This window comes from Heteronotia binoei, chromosome 1 (genome assembly GCF_032191835.1).
Source record: "Heteronotia binoei isolate CCM8104 ecotype False Entrance Well chromosome 1, APGP_CSIRO_Hbin_v1, whole genome shotgun sequence".
Classification (NCBI taxonomy): domain Eukaryota; kingdom Metazoa; phylum Chordata; class Lepidosauria; order Squamata; family Gekkonidae; genus Heteronotia; species Heteronotia binoei.
Genome location: NC_083223.1, coordinates 4,682,390 through 4,702,751, shown reverse-complemented (window position 1 = coordinate 4,702,751; position 20,362 = coordinate 4,682,390). Strand labels below are relative to the sequence as shown.

At 46.4% G+C, this 20,362-nt stretch overlaps 1 protein-coding gene across 1 annotated transcript in view; it reads left to right on the top strand.

Annotated features, from left to right (window-relative positions):
- PKHD1 (PKHD1 ciliary IPT domain containing fibrocystin/polyductin) overlaps positions 1-20,362 on the top strand; it is a 323,925-nt gene that overhangs the window by 72,378 nt on the left and 231,185 nt on the right. Inside the window, exons 24-25 of the mRNA XM_060256755.1 lie at positions 4,527-4,749; positions 8,532-8,682. Coding sequence (XP_060112738.1) covers positions 4,527-4,749; positions 8,532-8,682 — 374 coding nt within the window. The remainder of the gene's footprint in view (positions 1-4,526; positions 4,750-8,531; positions 8,683-20,362) is intronic.

The following is a 20,362-nucleotide window of genomic DNA, read 5'->3' as shown; positions in this document are numbered from 1 at the left end:
AAGCAGTAGACAAGGGCACCTTTAAGACCAACTAAGTTTTATTCAGAATGTAAGCTTTCGTACGCTCTTAAGCAGACTTCAGCAGACCAAATGGGGATGGCAAGCTGCAGTTCTTAATATAAGTGGGCAGTGAGTTGGTAGGTGGAATCATGGGAGTGTTTTTAGCGGGTTAAAAGAATCACAAATAGGGGTCTGTGTTTGTTAGTGTCAGGACAAAGCAGGGCTGAAAAAACACTGGAGGGTGATAAAAAGCCGCCTGCTGTTGTGGGTGTGAAGCGCCATAAATCTAGGTAACGTTCTGGCTTTGTTAGTTTAAATAGAGGGCATGGTTCTCAAGAGGTTATAACGCCCATTATAGTTTGCCATTAGAAAAAAAGGAAGACATTAAAATACAGCGGAGGATGGGTTGGTATATGCAATAAGACAAACAGCCAATACCGCCCCATTTGAGTAGGTCAATGCAGAAAAAAAGAACCAAAAAGAACCTGTGACCCTGCTTTAAGGGTTCCGAAAGGCAGCAGTTTCATTCAAGAGCATGTCATTAGGGTTTGCCAATTCCCAGTTGGCACAGAGACATTTTGAATCTGACCGAGGGTAACAGAAGCCCATTGATCTCTGAGGCTCCAACTGCAACTGTCGGTACAACAATTGTAAAAGTTGGAGGGTGTCTAAAAATAAATTGGAAGGAAACACTGGGCGCTGGAGAGCCAGTTTGGTGTAGTGGTGAAGTGTGCGGACTCTTATCTGGGAGAGCTGGGTTTGATTCCCCACTCCTCCACTTAAGAACATAAGAGAAGCCATGTTGGATCAGGCCAATGGCCCCTCCAGTCCAACACTCTGTGTCACATAAGAACATAAGAGAAGCCATGTTGGGACAGGCCAGTGGCCCCTCCAGTACAACACTCTGTGTCACATAAGAACAGAAGAGAAGCCATGTTGGGTCAAGCCAGTGGCCCATCCAGTCCAACACTCTGTGTCACATAAGAACAGAAGAGAAGCCATGTTGGATCAGGCCAGTGGCCCATCCAGTCCAACACTCTGTGTCACATAAGAACATAAGAGAAGCCATGTTGGATCAGGCCAATGGCCCATCCAGTCCAACACTGTGTGACACAGTGGCTAAAAAATTATATATATACATATATATATGTATATATATAATTAATATATGTATGTATGTATGTATATATATATATGTATATATATAATTAATATATGTATGTATGTATGTATATATATATATATATATATATATATATATATATATATATATATATATATATATATATATATAATTATATACACACACATATATATACACACTGTGGCTAATATCCACTGATGGACCTCTGCTCCATATTTTTATCTAACCCCCTCTTGAAGCTGGCTATGCTTGTAGCTGCCACCACCTCCTGTGGCAGCTGCTGAGATGCCCTTGGGTCAGCCATAGCTCTGGCAGAGGTTGTCCTTGAAAGGGCAGCTGTTGTGAGAGCTCTCTCAGACTCACCTACCTCACAGAGTGTCTGTTGTGGGGAGGGGAAGGTAAAGGAGATTGTGAGCCGCTCTGAGACTCTTCGGAGTGGAGGGTGGGATATAAATCCAATATCATCTTCTTCATTCCATTACTGAGCTCAAGGCTTTGCCTAGCGTACTGCAGCCTGAAGAAGGAGAATGAAATGGATAGTTACCGAGGCCATCCATTGCTGCTGCTGTTGCTGCAATATCAACCCTGTATTGCAATTGTTTCAATATTGTTAAAATCTGACATCTAGGGTGTAGTGTTTTTTTGTCAATAGTATTGATAATAAATGGTTTGCTTCACAATACAGAGTAGCAAACCATGACTTGTATCAACAGTTGTTACTTTTACACAGTTTTTTCCCCTTTTGCTAAAAGTTCCCATTTGGGGACAGGGGAATCCCCTGATTTGGAGCCCCTCCTTTCATTTCAGGACTGTCAGAAACCAGGGGGGAGAGAATGGCCACTGGGCACTCCATTATACCCTATGGAGATCTGTCCCCATAGTACATAGTGGAGAATTAATCTGTGGTTATCTAGGGCTCTGTGGCAGGTGGGGGGCCCCTCTTTTTAAAGAGGCATCAAATTTTCAGCATAGCTGCCGGTGCCTCTCCTCAAAAAAACCCCTCCAAGTTTCAACAAGATTGGAACACAGAGCCCACTTATATGAGTCCTAAAAAGAAGATGCCCCCGTCTCCCATTATTTCCCATGGTGGGAAAGTATTCAAAAGGAACACGGTCCCTTTAAATGTAATGGCCAGAACTCCCTTTGGAGTGCAATTGGGCTTCTTTCCTCCTCTCTCCTGGAGCCTCCTGGCGAGTCTCTCATCGGCTTGTTGGCCTCACCAGGCAACCCGATTCTGATGCTCTAAACCAGGGGTGTCGAACCCATTTGTTATGAGGGCCGGATCTGACATAAATGAGACCTTGTTGGGCCAGGCCATGTTGGATGGGCCAAGCCATGTCGGGCCGGGCAACAGAGATATAAATTTTATAAAAAACACAAACACAAATATTTTTTAAAAAAACTTTTTAAAAAAGGTTAAAACGTTAGCACTCCTTGGTCTTAAAGATGCTTGCTTTGTATTTCTCCCATGGGATACAAGGCACTGGGCAAAAGGAAGCTCTGACTCTTTCCTTCCTTCCCAGGAGACCGGGGGGTGGGGAGGAGCCTTAGCCAATAGAAGGAAGAGAGGCTTGGATCAATTGCTCTGCTGTGCAATTGAGAGAGCCTGGCAAAGTAAGCTATTCGTTCCCCCTTCCTCCCCAAGGCCAATGGAGAAAATCGAGGTTTTGCTCTGTAGCTCCTGTGCGATTGAGCAAGCCTGGCAAGGCAAGCTGTGATGCAGAACGAAGCAAGAGAGAGAGGAAGCAGGAAGCAGATGACAGCCAGTTGCTTGGGGGCCTGAAAGGAGCCCTCCGGGGGCATGATTCAACCCCCAAACTGCAGTTTGACACCTCTGCTCTAAACAGTGGGCACCATGGCACCTGCTGACATATTTTGTGGTGCTCTCCAAGTGTATTTAGCAGGGGTGGAATTCTAGCAGGAGCTCCTTTGCATATTAGGCCACACACCCCAGATGTAGCCAACCCTCCAAGAGCTTACAAAAAAAGAGCCTTGTGAGCTCCAGGAGGATTGGCTACACCAGGGGTGTGTGACCTAATAGGCAAAGGAGCTCCTGCTAGAATTCCACCTCTGGTTTTTAGGAAGTGGGTGGGTCCAGCTGGGGTTTCTGACAAGCAAGCCTTCTGACTGGCCACCTGCGATTTGATTGGCTGCTCGGATTTTTCAAAGCAGCAGTTCCCACCACACCACAATTGTCTTCATTGTGTGACTGAAAGTAAGATGTGGCAGCCATTTTATTTATTTATTTATTCTTCGTACTTATATCCCGCCCTCCCCGCCGAAGCAGGCTCAGGGCTAGCTGGTTCCGCCTCCTGCAGCCGCCATTTCAGGACAGGCGTGCCCACCATGCTGTGTCATAATTCCAAAGTTGCTCAAAAACTCCCGTCCTAAAATGATTATACACAGGGGCCGTTTGTAGAAAAAGAGGCGGTGGAGCTCATCCAGGGATTGTTATGCAGCTGCACATACTGTTCAATGGACAAGGAGGTGGACCTCTCAGAAGGAGGAGGTGGAACTCCTGTGAGCTCCCACTGAATCCGAGGCCTGATTATACGGGTATCTGCTGGAGTGTTGTAGCGGATTCCTACATCGTATGAGTGCAGGGCTCCTGGGTCCCAAATTATTGGGCTGTTGAACTCATTTGTTATGAGGGCCGGATCTGATAATGAAGCCTTGTCGGGCCAAAAACCTTAAAATAAAACATGCTGAAAACATTAGCACTCGTTGGTTTGAAAGGTCCTTTCTTTGTATCTCTCCATGGGATCCAGGGAACCGGGCAAAGGAAGCTCTGGCTCTTTCCTTCCTTCCCCAGGGGACCAGGAGAGGGAGGAGCCTCAGCCAGTAGAAGGAAGAGAGGCTTGGCTCAGAAGCTCTGCTGTGAGACTGAGAGCCTGGCAAAGCAAGCTTTCCCTCCCCCGCCCTTCCTTCCCAAGGGAGGAGCCTCAGCCAATGGTGAAAAGAGAGTCTTTGCTCCGTAGCTCCTGTGCGATTGAGCAAGCCTGGCAAAGCAAGCTGTGATGCAGAAGGAAGCAAGAGAGAGGGAGAAGGAAGCAGACTTGCTTGAGGGCCTGATAGGAGCCCTCCGGGGGCCTGATTTGGCCCCCGGCTGCATGTTTAACGCCCCTGCCCTAAGATGAGGGCCGCTCCTAGAATTACATGAGGAAGATTCAAGCCCAGTAGCACCTTAGAGACCCAACAGGTTTTTCAGGGCGTAAGCTTTCGAGAGCCAAAACTGCCTTCATCTTGAAAGCTCGTGCTCCAAAGATCATATGGGTGTTACAGGATTTGAATCAAACTTTTCTACTGCAGACCCAACATGGCTATCTCCTGAAGCTATCTTGACTTTCCCTTTGACCTCTTCCTTCCCCCTCCGCCCCCACAGCCTCCTTAGCCATTCTCTGTGGCCTGACATGGTCCTTAGAGGAGAAGAGCGATTGCCCAGCGTCGGTTCCGCCTTCAATCCAGTGTGACATCCGCGTCATGGCAAACGCTTCTGTCGTCAAAGCGTCCATACCTTACCTATACTTCTGCGGTGATTCGGCGTGTTCCTCTGACCAGGCAGCCGTCAACTCATCCCGTGGTTTCCCCAGCGGCATCGTCATCAGGTTAGATGCCACTCTTCTGCCTGACAGCCAGGGGTGGAATTCTAGCAGGAGCTCCTTTGCATATTAGGCCACACACCCCTGATGTAGCCAATCTGCCAAAAGCGTAGAAGGCTCTTTTTTTTGTAAACTCTTAGAGGATTGGCTACATTGGAGAGGATTGGAGAGCCAGTTTGGTGTAGTGGTGAAGTGTGCGGACTCTTATTTGGGAGAACCAGGTTTGATTCCCCACTCCTCCACTTGCACCTGCTAGCATGGCCTTGGGTCAGCCATAGCTCTGGCAGAGGTTGTCCTTGAAAGGGCAGCTGCTGTGAGAGCCCTCTCCAGCCCCACCCACCTCACAGGGTGTCTGTTGTGGGGGAGGAAGGTAAAGGAGATTGTGAGCCGCTTTGAGACTCTTCGGAGTGGAGGGCGGGATATAAATCCAATATCATCTTCTTCTACATCAGCGTGTGTGGCCTAATATGCAAAGGAGCTCCCGCTAGAATTCCACTTCTGCTGTTGTGGATGTTTTTACACTACTGGAATCATTTGCCTCTGATGTAGTCAATCCTCTGAGGCTTTTTTTTGTAAGCTCCTGGAGGATTGGCTCCATCAGGGGACTCTGGCCTAATATGCAAAGGAGCTCCTGCTAGAATTCCACCCCTGCTGACAGCAGTCCAGTCCTGGTTGCTGTTGACGTAGGGAAACATTTCGTTTTTGTAGCAGCAAGGCCCTTACTGGGGAAAGAAACACACTGCTGAATGTCTGTTTGCAAAGCTGTTGACAGCAGTGTCTTTTGGCTTGCAGAGAGAGAGAGAGAGAGAGAGAGAGAGATCTGCTCAATTGAATGTGAAATCCATTCATTGTGGATACCAAAGCGTCTCTCCCTCTCTCGGTCTCATTTTAAAAAGTATTATTTGAGTCTGAGAGGCATCACAAGATCCATCTAGTAAACAGCCTACTTTGTTCCTTAGATTCCCCCCCTCCCCCGCCCTTCATATTTATCTTCTGATCCAAAGCAACATCTGTCGAGCGCCATTGGGGAAAAAAGATTAGGGATTATGAAAAGCAGAAGAATGTGCATTTCTCCCCCGTTCTCTGCTGCTCCGGATCTGAAGCTCGAGCCGAAGCAATATCCAACAGGTCTACGTTGTGTTTGCTCAAGTTGTATTCACAGTCGGTGGCCCTGCCGGTTTAATCCTCCTATATCACAGTTATATACATGAAGCTGCCTTCTACTAAACTAGACCAATGGTCGCATCAAAGGTTTTTCACATTACCCACCACCTGGTCCTTTTCAACTGGAGACGCTGGGGATTGAACCCAGTGGGTACTCGACCACTGAGCTGCTATTATTTCCTACAGCAGGGGTGGGGACCTTTTTTCTGCCAAGGGCCATGTGGATATTTATAGCATCATTTGTGGGCCAAAAAAAAAAAATCTATCAACTTAAAAAACAGTGCTCTGCCAAGGGAGAACGATTCAGGCCGGCAAAATGAATGCAAATAATTATCAAAGATTTCAGGTTTTCATGGCTGGTAACATCATTAGGGTTTGTAGAATCTTTCGGGCTCAAGTGCCGTGTTCTACTGGAGAAAGTTTTTCTTCCAGACGTTTCGTTCTCGGCTGTGAAGAACATCCTCAGTGGCCACTGAGGATATTCTCCACAGCCGAGAACGAAACGTCTGGAAGAAAAACTTTCTCCAGTAGAACACGGCACTTGAGCCCGAAAGATTCTACAAACCCTAATGCAAATAATTGATTTTCTATTTGAAGTTATGTGGGGAGAGCCTAATCTGGCACACGCACACACACACACCCAGCCCACTGCCCTAGGCAAATGCATTGGTCCAGGACTTTTTTGTAGAAAAAGCCCAGCAGGAACTCAGTAGCATATTAGATCACACCCCCTAATATTAGCATATTAGGTCACACTCTCATTAGCATAATAGGTCACACCCTCATTAGAATATTAGGCCACACCCTCTGGGATAATCAAGTGCAAACTGAACTGTGACAGTAACTTTTTCAGGCCGTGCAGCAATTCTGGCCAGCCAGCCAGGCCCCAGGGAGGCTGCCACATGGGTCGGTTTGGCCCAGCAATTCCCGAGAGCCACACCAAGTGACCTCGGGGGCCGCATATGGCCCTTGGAACGGAGGTTCCCCACCCCTGTCCTACGGTAAAATGGTTGAGATGCAAACTTGGGGATGACGCCAGCACCAGCTGCATGGACGAGTTGGGCAAAGAACAGCTCAGTTGCTGGCCGCGTGTGCAGGCTGGGAGGGCTGCAAGCAGGGGGAAAACCGGGAAGGGGGGGAAACCAGCCCGGGGCCCCTAAGGGCATGGGGGCCCATAGGCCGGTGCCTACTTGACCTATTTGTAAATCCATCCCTGGACCCCTGTGGGGTATGATGCCTCCAAAGCAGCCATTTTCTTGGGGGAACTGACCTCTTGAAGCTTAATACGGGGAGCTCTCTAGGCCTCACCTGAAGGGTGGGAACCCTAGTTCTGTATTTTGCTGCAAAGGAAACATGACCTGGGCAGAAATGTGAAAGTTAGCCACAGGCTCGGTGCTAGGGTTTCCTGCACCTCAGGCCTCAATGACATCACAGATGATGTCAGTGTCATGCCTCCCCCACTTCGCCAAAGTCTCGTGAGCCTTGAGAGGCCCCGACGAAGTCCGGAAGGCAGCGGGCACGGAAGAGGGGACCCCTCATGGCATCCCTAGGCCAAGTGGCACCCTAGGCGGCCACCTATTCGGCCTACTCTCACGCACCAGCCTTGGTTAGCCAGCATCATAGGCGCTGCGGTGCTAGTTCTACTTTTGCTTTTTTAGCTGCGAATTTTTGGAAGAGAAACAAACAAAAATTGCAGTTTCTCACGTACGCGCAAATCAGCCTAAGGGTAGTCAGGATGGCTGAAAGGAAAGCAAAGTGTCGTCCCGAGAAGTGAGGGAAAGGATATTACCATTTTAGAAGTTCCCCACCCAAGCGAGCAGCTGTCAGGACATAGGTCTAATTAAGAACTCTCCTTTGCCATTACGATTCCGATTACTTTTCCCCACCCCGTCTCCTGCTTCCCAATGTGAGGAGAAGAGATTTCGGGTGGGTAGGGGGGAAGGGGGGGGGCTGTTAAACTAACTGGCACATATATCGAATCTGCTTAGGCCGGGCTGTTAAGTAAGTTTAATTAATTTACTAAGTTAATGTTCCAGCGCTAGCAAGAAAGCATCATTGCTATCAGCTGGGTAGCAGGAATTGGAACCTTAAATGAGCTCATTTTTTCACAGTTGGAATCAGGGACCAGTTAGCCAGTTGTGTGGTTTTTCCAATTTCTGCGCCTGCCCTAAGGGACTCGCAAGTTATTCATTCCTCAGGATTAAGTGTGAGTAAGAGAGGGAAGAGAAAGAGGGGCTCGATTCCATCTTTTTGACTCCAGCAGTGTCTGTTTTCTCGAGTTGCCCGTTCGGTCCTGGAACGGAACCTGTACACAAATATATATATATATATTTCAAGAGGCAAGACGGAAAGGCATCGCGGATAAATATTTCCTGTGTGTATTTTTGGTCAGGAGGGTTTACGGATGTCGGGGGGGGGGGGGTGGCGCATATGTGGAGGGTAGAAGAGGGCAAAACAAATAAACAATAAAAGAATGGAAACAAAATTACAGAAATTTGCAAAGTTTGACAAATGGTGGCCTGGAGTTGCCACGAGCTAATGGCTTGCGATGATTAATAAGAGTAAAAATAATTGCATTTCATTAAGATTGATGACACCCCATTTAACCTCCCTTCTCGTTCCAGCCCTAAAGTGGAAAGAGATGAAGTTCTCATCCATAACGGCTCCTGTAACATTACCATGGAAACTGAGGCAGAGATGGAGTGTGAGGGGCCTAATCAACCAATTACCGCCAAGATTACTGAGATATGGAAAAAATGGGGCCAGAACACTCAGGTATAATCAAATCTCTTTTATAGACTGATTCAAACAGCTTAAAATTAAATTTGTAATATTGTGTACATTTAAAGGGAGGGGAAAAAAAAACAATTTAAGCTAGGCAGAGGCAATATATAATATTAAATGCTCTCCAACTTTGAATAGCAGATTTTTTTTTTAATACCAGCAGGGGAAGTAATGGTTAATCATATGGTTTGTTTATCAGAGATCAACAAGGCCTCCTCTGTTTCTTTTAATGGCCTACATAGCGTGCTGTTATCTATTTATTTTTTGAAAACTCCTTTCTTCTGACAAATGCAAAGCCTCTTCCTAACAGGATGTTGCCTTCTAACTCTGTTGCTCTGGTCAGAGATCCTTAGCATATATAGTCTGAACAGCAGTCGCTTTTAATTCTGCAAACTATTTGAAACAGGAAGGCGATAAGAGCCAGGTTTTTTCATGGCCGTGGGAGGGAGCTAAGAACATCAGAAGAGCCCTGTTGGATCAGACCGGTGGTCCATCTAGTCTAGCATCCTGTCTCACACAGTGGTCAACCAGTTCCTCTGGAGGGCCAACAACAGGGCAGAGAGGCCAAAGCCTTCATAGGAACATCAGAAGAGCCCTGCTGGATCAGACTGGTGGTTCATCTAGTCTAGCATCCTGTCTCACGCAGTGGCCAACCAGTTCCTCTGGAGGGCCTACAACAGGGCATAGAGGTCGAGGCCTTCATAAGAACATCAGAAGAGTCCTGCTGTATCAGATGAGGGATCCATCTAATCCAGCATCCTGTCTCACACAGTGGCCAATCAGTTCCTCTGGAGGGCCAACAACAGGGCATAGAGGCCGAGGCCATCATAAGAACATCAGAAGAGTCCTGCTGGATCACACCAGTGGTCCCCTTTAGTCCAGTATCCTGTCTCACATAGTGGCCAACCAGTTCCTCTGGAGGGCCAACAACAGGGCAGAGAGGCTGAGGCCTTCATAAGAACATCAGAAGAGTCTTGCTGGATCAGACATGTGGTCCCCTTTAGTCCAGTATCCTGTCTCACATAGTGGCCAACCAGTTCCTCTGGAGGGCCAACAACAGGGCAGAGAAGCTGAGGCCTTCATAAGAACATCAGAAGAGTCCTGCTGGATCAGACCAGTGGTCCCCTTTAGTCCAGTATCCTGTCTCACATAGTGGCCAACCAGTTCCTCTGGAAAACCAACAATGGCATAGAAGTTGATGCCTTCATAAGAATATCAGAAGAGCCCTGCTGGATCAGACCAGGGGTCCATCTAATCCAGCATCCTGTCTCACACAGTGGCCAGTCAGTTCCTCTGGAGGACCAACAACAGGGCAGAGAGGCCGAGGCCTTCATAAGAACATAATAAGAGCCCCGCTGGTTAAGACTAGGGGTCCATCTAGTCCAGCATCTTATCCCACACAGTAGCTAACCAGTTCCTCTGGAGGGCCAACAACAGGGTGTAGAGTCTGAAGCCTTTCCCTGATATTGCCTCATGGCTCTGGGATTCAGAGGCTGATTGCCTCTGAACATGGAGATTCCCTTTAGCCTCCATGGCTAGTAGACAGTGATAGACCTCTCCTCCATGAATCTATCTAACCCCCTTTTAAAGCTCTCTACTCCTTTGGCCATCGTGACATCCTCTGGTAGCAAATTCCACATTTTAATCACCGGCTGTGTAAGGCAGCATTTCCTTTAGTCCATTTGGAATCTGCTGCCCAAAAAAGGTTCATTGTGTGCTAGATACTTACTGCCATTAAAAATTTCTGTGCCTTCCTCCTTCCAGTTTTTGATTTTGAATGTCAGTTAATAACTGACAGTTAGGATTCTGGAGTTCTAATGTTTGAGTTCTGCCCCATCTAGTACCTTGAAGACCTTTTGAAAACATTATTTCAGATAACATGGAGTGAAAGCAGGTGGAAGCTGCTGGTTCTTAACACTGGCAATGTATTTTTAGTTATGTGGTATACCGTATTCTCCCTCCTGATGGAAAACCTTGGTAAGAAGAGCTCTACACTTTGCTCTGTGTAATCTTAGCACTGTGAGTGTGTGTGAGAAGAATACATGTGAGACAATGTGTGTGTGTGTGTTCTCTGTGCTAATATAAATAAGTTGCTGTAAATTTGCATATATATATGTGTGTGTGTGTGTGTATATGCATGCCAACTCCAGGGCAAAGGCCTTCATAAGAACAGCAGAAGAGCCCTGCTGGATCAGACCAGTGGTCCACCTAGTCCAGCCTCCTGTCTCACGCAGTGGCCAACCAGTTCCTCTGGAGGGTCAACAACAGGGCATAGAGGCCGAGGCCTTCATAAGAAGACCATGCTGGGGCAGACCAGTAGTTCATCTAGTCCAGCCTCCTGTCTCACACAGTGGCCAACCAATTCCTCTGGAGGGCCAACAACAGGGCAGAGAGGCCGAGGCCTTCATAAGAACATAAGAAGAGCCCTGCTGGATCAGTCCAGGGGTCCACCTAGTCCAGCCTCCTGTCTCACACAGTGGCCAACCAGTTCCACTGAAGGGCCAACAAGAGGGCAGAGAGGCTGAGGTTCTGTCAGGCTTACAGCGTCTTTTTCGCCAGCTATGGAATTGTTGTGGCGACCTTCGGGTACCTTGGAAATGAAATAGAACTCAGTCCAGGTTAATTTTTGAGTTTTATAGTAAATCCCAAACCTGAAGAAATCGGTGAATGAAACAGGAATTACAGGAATTACCAGGAATTACCAGTTAACAACCCGGTCACGATCTACTTTGTACGGGATTTCGAATCCCACTGTGAAACTGATCTATATATTTGTGTCTGGAACATTTTAAAGAAACACTTGTTTGATTGAATATTTTCTATACGTAGAATGGATATCACAGCCTGGTAATTTTGGTCTTTGGTTGCTTATTGTTCTTGTGATTTCTCTTTTTCTATTTCATTAATCCCCAGGTGGGGGCAGGGGATCCCCCCCCCCCCAGTTTGGAGGCCCTCCCCCCACTTCAGGAAAGTGTCTGCAGGGAATTCCATTATTTCCTATGGAGACCGATACCCATAGGATATAATGGAGAATTGATCTGCAGGTATCTAGGGCTCTGGGGGACACCTGTATTTTGAAGAAGAGGCACCCAATTTTCAGCATAGCACCTGATGCCTCTCCTCAAAACACCCTCCAAGTTTCAAAAGGATTGGACCAGGGGGTCCAATTCTATGAGCCCCCAAAGAAGGTGCCCCTATCCTTCATTATTTCCAATGGAGGGAAGGTATTTAAAAGGTGTGCAGTCCCTTTAAATATGATAGCCAGAACTCCCTTTGGAGTTCAATCATGCTTGTCACACCCTTGCTCCTGGCTCCACCCCCAAAGTCTCCTGGCTCCACCCCCAAAGTCTCCTGGCTCCGTCCCCAAAGTCCCCAGATATTTCTTGAATTGGACTTGGCAACCCTAGGCAGCAGCTGCTCCCAAAGTAAGTTTTTTTTTTAAAAAAAAAAATCTGCACAGCCTATCAGATCTTCAGTGGCCAATCAGACGCCCTGCTGACCAAAAAGGTTTTCTGATGACAATTTTAATTCAAGAAGGGTTTTAAGGTAGATGCTGAGATGATGTAATTTAGTATACTTTCCAGTGATGTCAGGGGGGGTGTGGCAGATGCCGATGAGCTGTGCTATGAGCTTCGGCACCTCTTTTTGTGCAAAATGACCCCCCCCACCACCATCACCATCACCATCATCATCAAGATGATGCATGGGACGGAGAAGGTAGAGAAAAGAAGTCCTTTTCTCCCTTTCTCTCAAAACAAGAACTCGTGGGCATTCGATGAAATTGCTGAGCAGTAGGGTTAGAACGGATAAAAGGAAGATATATTAAGCAGACAATATTTTGGTCTCTTTTTTACACACATCAAGAGCCCCGTGGTGCAGAGTGGTAAAGCTGCAGTCCTAAGCTCTGCTCACGACCTGAGTTCGATCCCAGCAGAAGCTGGTTCAGGTCGCCGGTTCGAGGTTGATTCGGCCTTCCATCCTTCCGAGGTCAGTCAAATGAGTCCCCAGCTTGCTGGGGTGGGGGGAAAGCATAGATGACTGGGGAAGGCAATGGCAAACCACCCTGTAAAAAGTCTGCTGTGAAAACGTTGTGAAAGCAACGTCACCCCAGAGTCGAAAACGACTGGCGCTTGCACAGAGGACTACCTTTACCTTTTTTTTTACACTGCTAATGGATTCGAATCTCATTCTTATTAAGTCTGTGGGGAAATATGAAAAATGAAAGTGGGAGAAACTACAAAATGAATGTCATTTGGGTCAGGCCAGTCATAAAATGGCTGCTATATGGGGAAACCATATTTTTGCTTTGCGAAGGGTTTTAGGCCATGCTTGAAGACTCCCAGACGCCAGTGCAAAAACGAAGTATAAACTTTAGATGTTCTACCTCACTGCCACAGAATTGTCTTTGGTCCCGGAAGTTGTGTGGGTGCTATGGTGGATTTTAAATGGGGCATACCGTTTAAAACCAGGGGTTTTATTAAAAAAAGTTATCGCCATGAGGGGCTGAAATGCAAACTTTTTGTTGTTGTTTCTCTAAACTATTAGCTGATCAGAAAAATATCTCAGAACTCCCCGTAGGACACTGAATGGTTAGACATCTGACTAAATTCAAGTCACTTAGAAAATGTAAAGATATAAATATAAAGTTGGGTCTGCTACACCCAAAATGAGGTGGCAGAATGGACTATATAGCTTGAGGCTATTTTTTAGGGGGGGGGGTGGGGAGGTGGGAGGGGGATAAAACTTTGAACGCTTCCTTACAAACAACCACCATTGTACCTACAAGCATAAAAAACAACCCAGCAGCAGCTGATTAGCTGAGAGCTTCTAGTTTTGCCTCTTCTTACTGATTTTCTATGCGTATCCCACCTTTCACGTCTTAAAAATGTGATTCTCCTGGGGTTTCAGGACTGGAGTAAGGAGGCAGTCTTCAGTTACAGATAGGGTTGCTAAGTCCCCCACAGCCTCTGGCGGAGGACTGTTTTAGCGAAGTGATATCATCGTGTCTGCAACGTTGTTTGTAGGCTGCTCTAGGAGCTTCTGGGAAAACTCTATGGTTTTCCCGGACGCTCTAGCAATTTGGGAGGGGAAACAATAGGCACCATAGAGTTTTCCCTCCCAAATTGCTAGAACGTCTGGGAAAGCCATAGAGTTTTTCTGGAAGCTCCTAGAGTGGCCAGCGTGCAACGTTGCTGGCGTGATGACGTCACTGTGAGTGATGTCATCACACCTGCAACATTGGGGAGAATCCCTCCCGGGTGGGGGAAACCCCCGCCCAGCCTGGGAACATGGTAGCCCTACTTACAAAAAATACCTCCTCTTGTTGGATTTGTGGAGCCACTGATGCAAACTTTATACATATGTGGTGTAGATTCATTAGAGCCAAAGAATATTGGAAAATAATGAAGAAGGTGCCCCTATCCTTCATTATTTCCTGTGGAAGGAAGACATTTTAAAAGGTGTGCTGTCCCTTTAAATGTGATGGCCAGAACTCCCTTGGAGTTCAATTATGTTTGTCACACCCTTGTTCCTGGCTCCGCCCCGATGTCTCCTGGCTCCACCCCCAAAGTCTCCTGGCTCCACCCCCAAAGTCCCCAGATATTCCTTGAATTGGACTTGGCAACCCTAACCTCTTCACAATTAGTCTTTGCTAAATATTGGAAAAGAACACGATGCTTCTTAAAGAGGAGTGGTTGGAGAAACTGAGGGAATGTGTACCGTTGAGTAAACTAACTCGTAGGTTGCATGGTGAAAAAGATGATTTTGAGAAATGTCTTGCAAGCGCTTCAGCAGTTTGCCACCGGGAAGTATCTAGTGGCTCTTTTAGGGTTGCCAATTCCCAAACGAGAACCGACAGTCCCAGCAGTAAATAATTGACCAGTAATTTTATGGAGCAGTGGTTCCAGGTTAAGTTACCAGATTGCGGCTTTTGTCGCTTAAGAGAACGGTTACCTTGGAAATTGACATGCGTTCGTATGAAATGAGTTTTGGTTCCAGAAGTTATTATTGTCAGAGGAAGAATTCCATAGAAACACGATAGTTTACCGGAACCGTGTCACAAGACTGTACCAAATTGTACAATACTGTATGCAACATCGGCCTTGTGTTTATGGACTATTTAAAAATATAGACCTTTGTCTATTCACTTGTCAGTGGACCATTCTGGCTATGTCAGTTATTGAAATGCAATGGTTTCTACGTGTAAGTTGTTCAGTATCTAATGTGTGTTCATAAAGAAGTAATCATTGCTTGATTCTGTGTGTTAAATGGTGTATGAATACCTTACGAAGTTTAACTAATTAGCGTTAAATTGTAAGCATGGTTGTCTCCTATTTCTCCAATCCCCGTGGCTTTCCCCTTTTTGTTGTGTTTTAATCCCCAAGTGGGGGCAGGGGATCCCCAGTTTGGAGGCCCTCCCCCCGCTTCAGGGTCATCACAAAGCGCAGGGGGCGGAGATGTCTGCTGGGCACTCCATTATATTCTATGGAGATCAATTCCCATAGCGTATAATGGAGAATTGATCTGTGGGTATCCGAGGCTCTGTGGGGCCTGCATTTTGTGGTAAAGGCACCAAACTTGCTGCGTAGCATCCAAAGCCTCTCCTCAAAACATCCTCCAAGTGTTAAAAAGTTTGGACCAGGAGGTCCAATTCTATGAGCTTCCAAAGAAGGTGACCCCCTCCTTCATTATTTCCTATGGAGGGAAGGCACTTAAAAGGTGTGTGGTCTCTTTAAATGTGATGGCCAGAACGCCCTTTGGAGTTCAGTCATGCTCGTCACACCCTTGCTTCTTGCTCCACCCCCAATGTCTCCTGGCTCCATCCTCCTGGAGCTACCCCCAAAGTCCCCAGATATTGCTTGAATTGGACTAGGCAAACCTAGGCGCTTTGGAGTGGAGTTGAGCCGTCGGAAAATAAGGTAGGTGCGTTTGCGGTTTGGGGCCCAGATGTGCGCTGTGTAATGCGCTGTTTTAATCTGGGGGTGGGGTGGGGGGCTGTGTCAGGCCGAAATGCCCACCTGAATTCAGCCTAGGGTGGTGGGTTGAATTGAATAACATCTGCATTGATTTGTTTATCGAAGATGAGCTTGCAGAACTTTGCAACCGATTTTATTTTTACAGGATGCAATTCTTTTTTTTTTTAAAGTAAGAAAAATACCTCCTCTTGGTAAACTGCTCGCGTTCTCCATGCAGCCTTAACATCGGCGGAGGTAGTTTCCCTACAGTTCCCAGGCCAGCTTTGTCTAGGCAGCGGAGAGCAGGGTTCTAGTATTGATATTGCTGGAGTGATTCCACTCTCTGCATCTTTATCTTCTTCTTCTTTTGTTTCCTCTTCCTCCCTTGCCATTCAGGGGCCCAATTCCTCCTTCAGATCTGAACCTTTCTGGACAAATAGACATGTCCTGGTTTAGCAGTCCGGTGTAGGAGGTTGTTGGAGATGGGGAAGGTAGGAGAGGTCAGGTGTGTTGAATTCATTTGTTATGAGGGCCGGATCTTACATAAATGAGACCTTGTTGGGCTGGGCCATGTCGGGTTGGGCCGGGCCATGTCATGCCAGGCCATGTGTGTACCTATTTAAGATTAGGTAGCACAGAGAGAAACTTTATAAAGGACACAGACAAACACACACACACACACACATATATATTAAAAAAACTTAAAACATTAGCGCTTGTTGGCCTAAAAGGTGGTTTCTTTGTATTTCTCCCATGGGATCCAGGGAACTGGGCAAAGGAAGCTCTGGCTCTTTTCTTCCTTCCCCAGGGGACTAGCGGGAGGAGTCTCAGCCAATAGAAGGAAGAGAGGCTTGGCTCAGTAGCTCTGCCGTGCGATTGAGAGAGCCTGGCAAAGCAAGCTATCCCTCCTCCCCTTCCTCTCCAAGGGAGGAGCCTCAGCCAATGGAGAAAAATCTCTTTGCTTGCCTCGTATTAGAAGGAAAATTTGGCACATGGTAGACATTAAGAGGGTTCCTTGTTAAACGTCCAGAACCAAAGAGCCTCCCAAGTTTGATTCCGTTTCATTTAGGATATCCTCTGTGGGGTTTAATGTTTCTGTTTCAGCAATAGCAAAACAAATAGGAGACTTTATCTACAGGGGTTATCAGGCATCTATGGAATCCATATGTAAGACAGCAATTCAGAAATCCAAACCAATTAGTGTCTCTGCTAGTGTCCAGAAGAGACGCTAATGCAGGGGTGTCGAATTAATTTGTTATGAGGGCCGGATCTTACATAAATAAGACCTTGTTGGGCTGAGCCATGTTGGGTTGGGCCGGGCCATTTCAGGCCAGGCCATTTGTGTACTTATTTAAGATTAGGTAGCAGAGATAGAAACTTTATAAAGGGCGCAGACAAAAACACACAAATATATATATTAATTTTTTTTTAAAACGTTAACACTTGTTGGTCTTAAAGGTGGTTTCTTTTTATTTCTCCCAGTGGATTCAGAGAACTAGGCAAAGGAAACTCTGACTCTTTCCTTCCTTCCCCAGGGGACTTGGGGGGGAGTCTCAGCCAATAGAAGGAAGAGGGGATTGGCTCAGTAGCTCTGCTGTGCGATTGAGAGAGTCTGGCAAAGCAAGGGAGGAACCTCAGCCAATGGAGAAAAATCTGTTTGCTTGCCTCGTATTAGAAGGAAAATTCGGCACATGGTAGACATTAAGAAGGATCTTAATGTCCCGGTCAACCATGACAGTGAAATCGACAGCCTTGAGCTAGACATCCTGGAGAGTGAAGTCAAATGGGCTTTAGAAAGCATTACTAACAACAAAGCGAGTGGAGATGATGGTATCCCAGTTGAGCTATTCAAAGTCCTAAAAGATGATGCTGTTAAAGTGATGCACACATTATGTCAACAAATTTGGAAAACACAACAGTGGCCACAGGATTGGAATAGATCAGTTTATATTCCAATCCCAAAGAAGGGTAATGCCAAGGAATGTTCAAACTATCGCACCATTGCACTCATTTCACATGCCAGCAAAGTCACGTTAAAGATCCTACAAGTATGTCGATCGGGAACTACCAGAAGTTCAAGCTGGGTTTCGAAGAGGTAGAGGAACTAGAGATCAAATTGCCAACGTTCGATGGATTATGGAGAAAGCACGGGAGTATCAGAAAACTGTCTATTTCTGCTTCATTGACTATGCTAAAGCCTTTGATAGTGTGGATCACAACGAACTGTGGCAAGTCCTTAAAGAGATGGGAGTACTAGACCACCTCACACGTCTCCTGAGAAACCTGTATAAGGGTCAAGAAGCAACTGTCAAAACGGGATATGGAACAACTGATTGGTTTAGAATAGGAAAAGGAGTTCAACAAGGATGTATATTGTCATCCTGTTTATTTAATATATATGCAGAGTACATCATGCGGAATGCTGGCGTGGAAGAAGCACAAGCCGGAATTAAGATTGCCGGGAAAAACATCAACAACCTCAGATATGCAGATGACACTACTCTAATGCCAGAAAATGAGGAGGATCTAAAGAACCTCTTGTTGAGGGTGAAAGAGGAGAGCACAAAAGTAGGCTTGAAACTCAACATCAAAAAAACTAAGATCATGGCATCTGGCCTCATCACACCTTGGCAAATAGAAGGGGAAGACATGGAAGTAGTGACAGACTTCATATTTCTGGGATCGAAGATCACTGCATATGGTGACTGTAGCCATGAAATTAAAAGACATTTGCTCCTTGGGAGGACAGCTATGGCAAACTTGGGCAGTATAATAAAAAGTAGAGATGTCACCCTGCCAACAAAGTCCGTATAGTCAAAGTGATGGTATTCCTGGTAGTAATGTATGGCTGTGAGAGCTGGACCATAAGGAAGGCCGAGTGCAGAAGAATAGATGCTTTTGAGCTGTGGTGCTGGAGAAGACTCTTGAGAGTCCCTTGGACTGCAAGAAGATCAAATCAGTCAGTCCTAAGGGAAATCAACCCAGACTGTTCACTGGAAGGTCAGGTGCTGAAGCTGAAGCTGAAATACTTTGGCCACCAAATGAGAAGGGAGCACTCTCTGGAGAAGATCCTGATGCTAGGAAAGACAGAAGACAAAAGAAGAAGGGGACGGCAAAAGAGGAGATGGCTGGACAGTGTTACTGACGTAACAAACACGAATTTGAGCAGACTTCGGAGGATGGTGGAAGACAGGAGGGCCTGGCATGACTTTGTCCATGGGGTCGCAAAGAGTCGGTCTCGACTGTGTGACTGAATAACAAACAAAGACATTAGGAGGGCTCCTTGTTAAACGTCAAGAACCAAAGAGCCTCCCAAGTTTGATTCCGTTTCATTTCGGATATCCTCTGTGGGATTTAATGTTTCTGTTTCAGCAATAGCAAAACAAATAAGAGACTTTATCTACCGGGGTTATCAGTCATCTATGGAATCCATATGTAAGGCAGCAATTCAGAAATCCGAACAAATTAGTGTCTCTGCTAGTGTCCAGAAGAGACGCTAATGCAGGGATGTCGAATTAATTTGTTATGAGGGCCAGATCTTACATAAATGAGACCTTGTTGGGCTGGGCCATGTCGGGTTGGGCCGTGCATGTTCCTATTAAAGATTAGGTAGCAGAGATATAAACTTTATACACAGACAAACACAATTAAAGATTTTTAAAAAATAAAAACATGCTTAAAACATGAGCACTTGTTGGTCTTCAAGGTGCTTTCTTTGTATTTCTTCCATGGGATCCAGGGAACTGGGCAAAGGGAAGCTCTAGTTCTTTCCTTCGTTCCCCAGGGAACTGGGGGTGGGGGGGGAGGAGCTTCAGCCAATAGAAGGAAGAGAGGCTTGGCTCAGTAGCTCTACTGTGCAACTGAGAGAGTCTGGAAAAACAAGCTGTGCCTCTCCCCCCTTCCTTCCCAAAGGAGGAGCTTCGGCCAATGGAGAAAATAGAGGTTTTGCTCTGTAGCTCCTGTGCAATTGAGGAAGCCTTGCAAAGCAATCTGTTATGCAAAAGGAAGCAAGATGTAGGGAGAAGGAAGCAGATGAAAGCCAGTTGCTCGGGGGCCTGATACGAGCCCTCCGGGGGCCTGATTTGGCCCACGAACCACATGTTTGACACCCCTGCACTCATGCATTTGTTTTTATGCTTTGACCAGTTCTGTTGGGATCTGGAACGAGTTGCGCACGCATGTTCTCACATTGCCTTGTGGAAATGTATAGAGGTTTGTGGTTGGGGTAAAGACTTCGTTTTCTCTAGGAAGCTACCCGATATCTTTGAACATATGAACATATGAAGCTGCCTTCTACTGAATCAGACCATTGGTCCATCAAAGTCAGTATTGTCTACTCAGACTGGCAGCGGCTCTCCAGGGTCTCAAGCTGAGGTTTTTCACACCTATTTGCCTGGACCCTTTTCAGTTGGAGATGCCAGGGATTGAACCTGGGACCTTCTGCTTCCCAAGCAGATGCTCTACCACTGAGCCACCGTCCCTCCCTCTTTCAAAACGCTAAAGAGCTACTCTGATCAACTGCAATGCATACGTTCCGAATGTAGCTCATTCACCAAGGCTCAACTTGATCTTCCTACCATAGCATACGAAGCAGTTTTTGCAGGGAAACCTGTAAAAGGGTTTATATGGACCGCTGTCAACTGCACAGGAGCAAAAACTGCACAACATGGATTCCTATTTGGGTTGTTCCCAGTTAGCTAGTGGCTGGCGACCAGGGA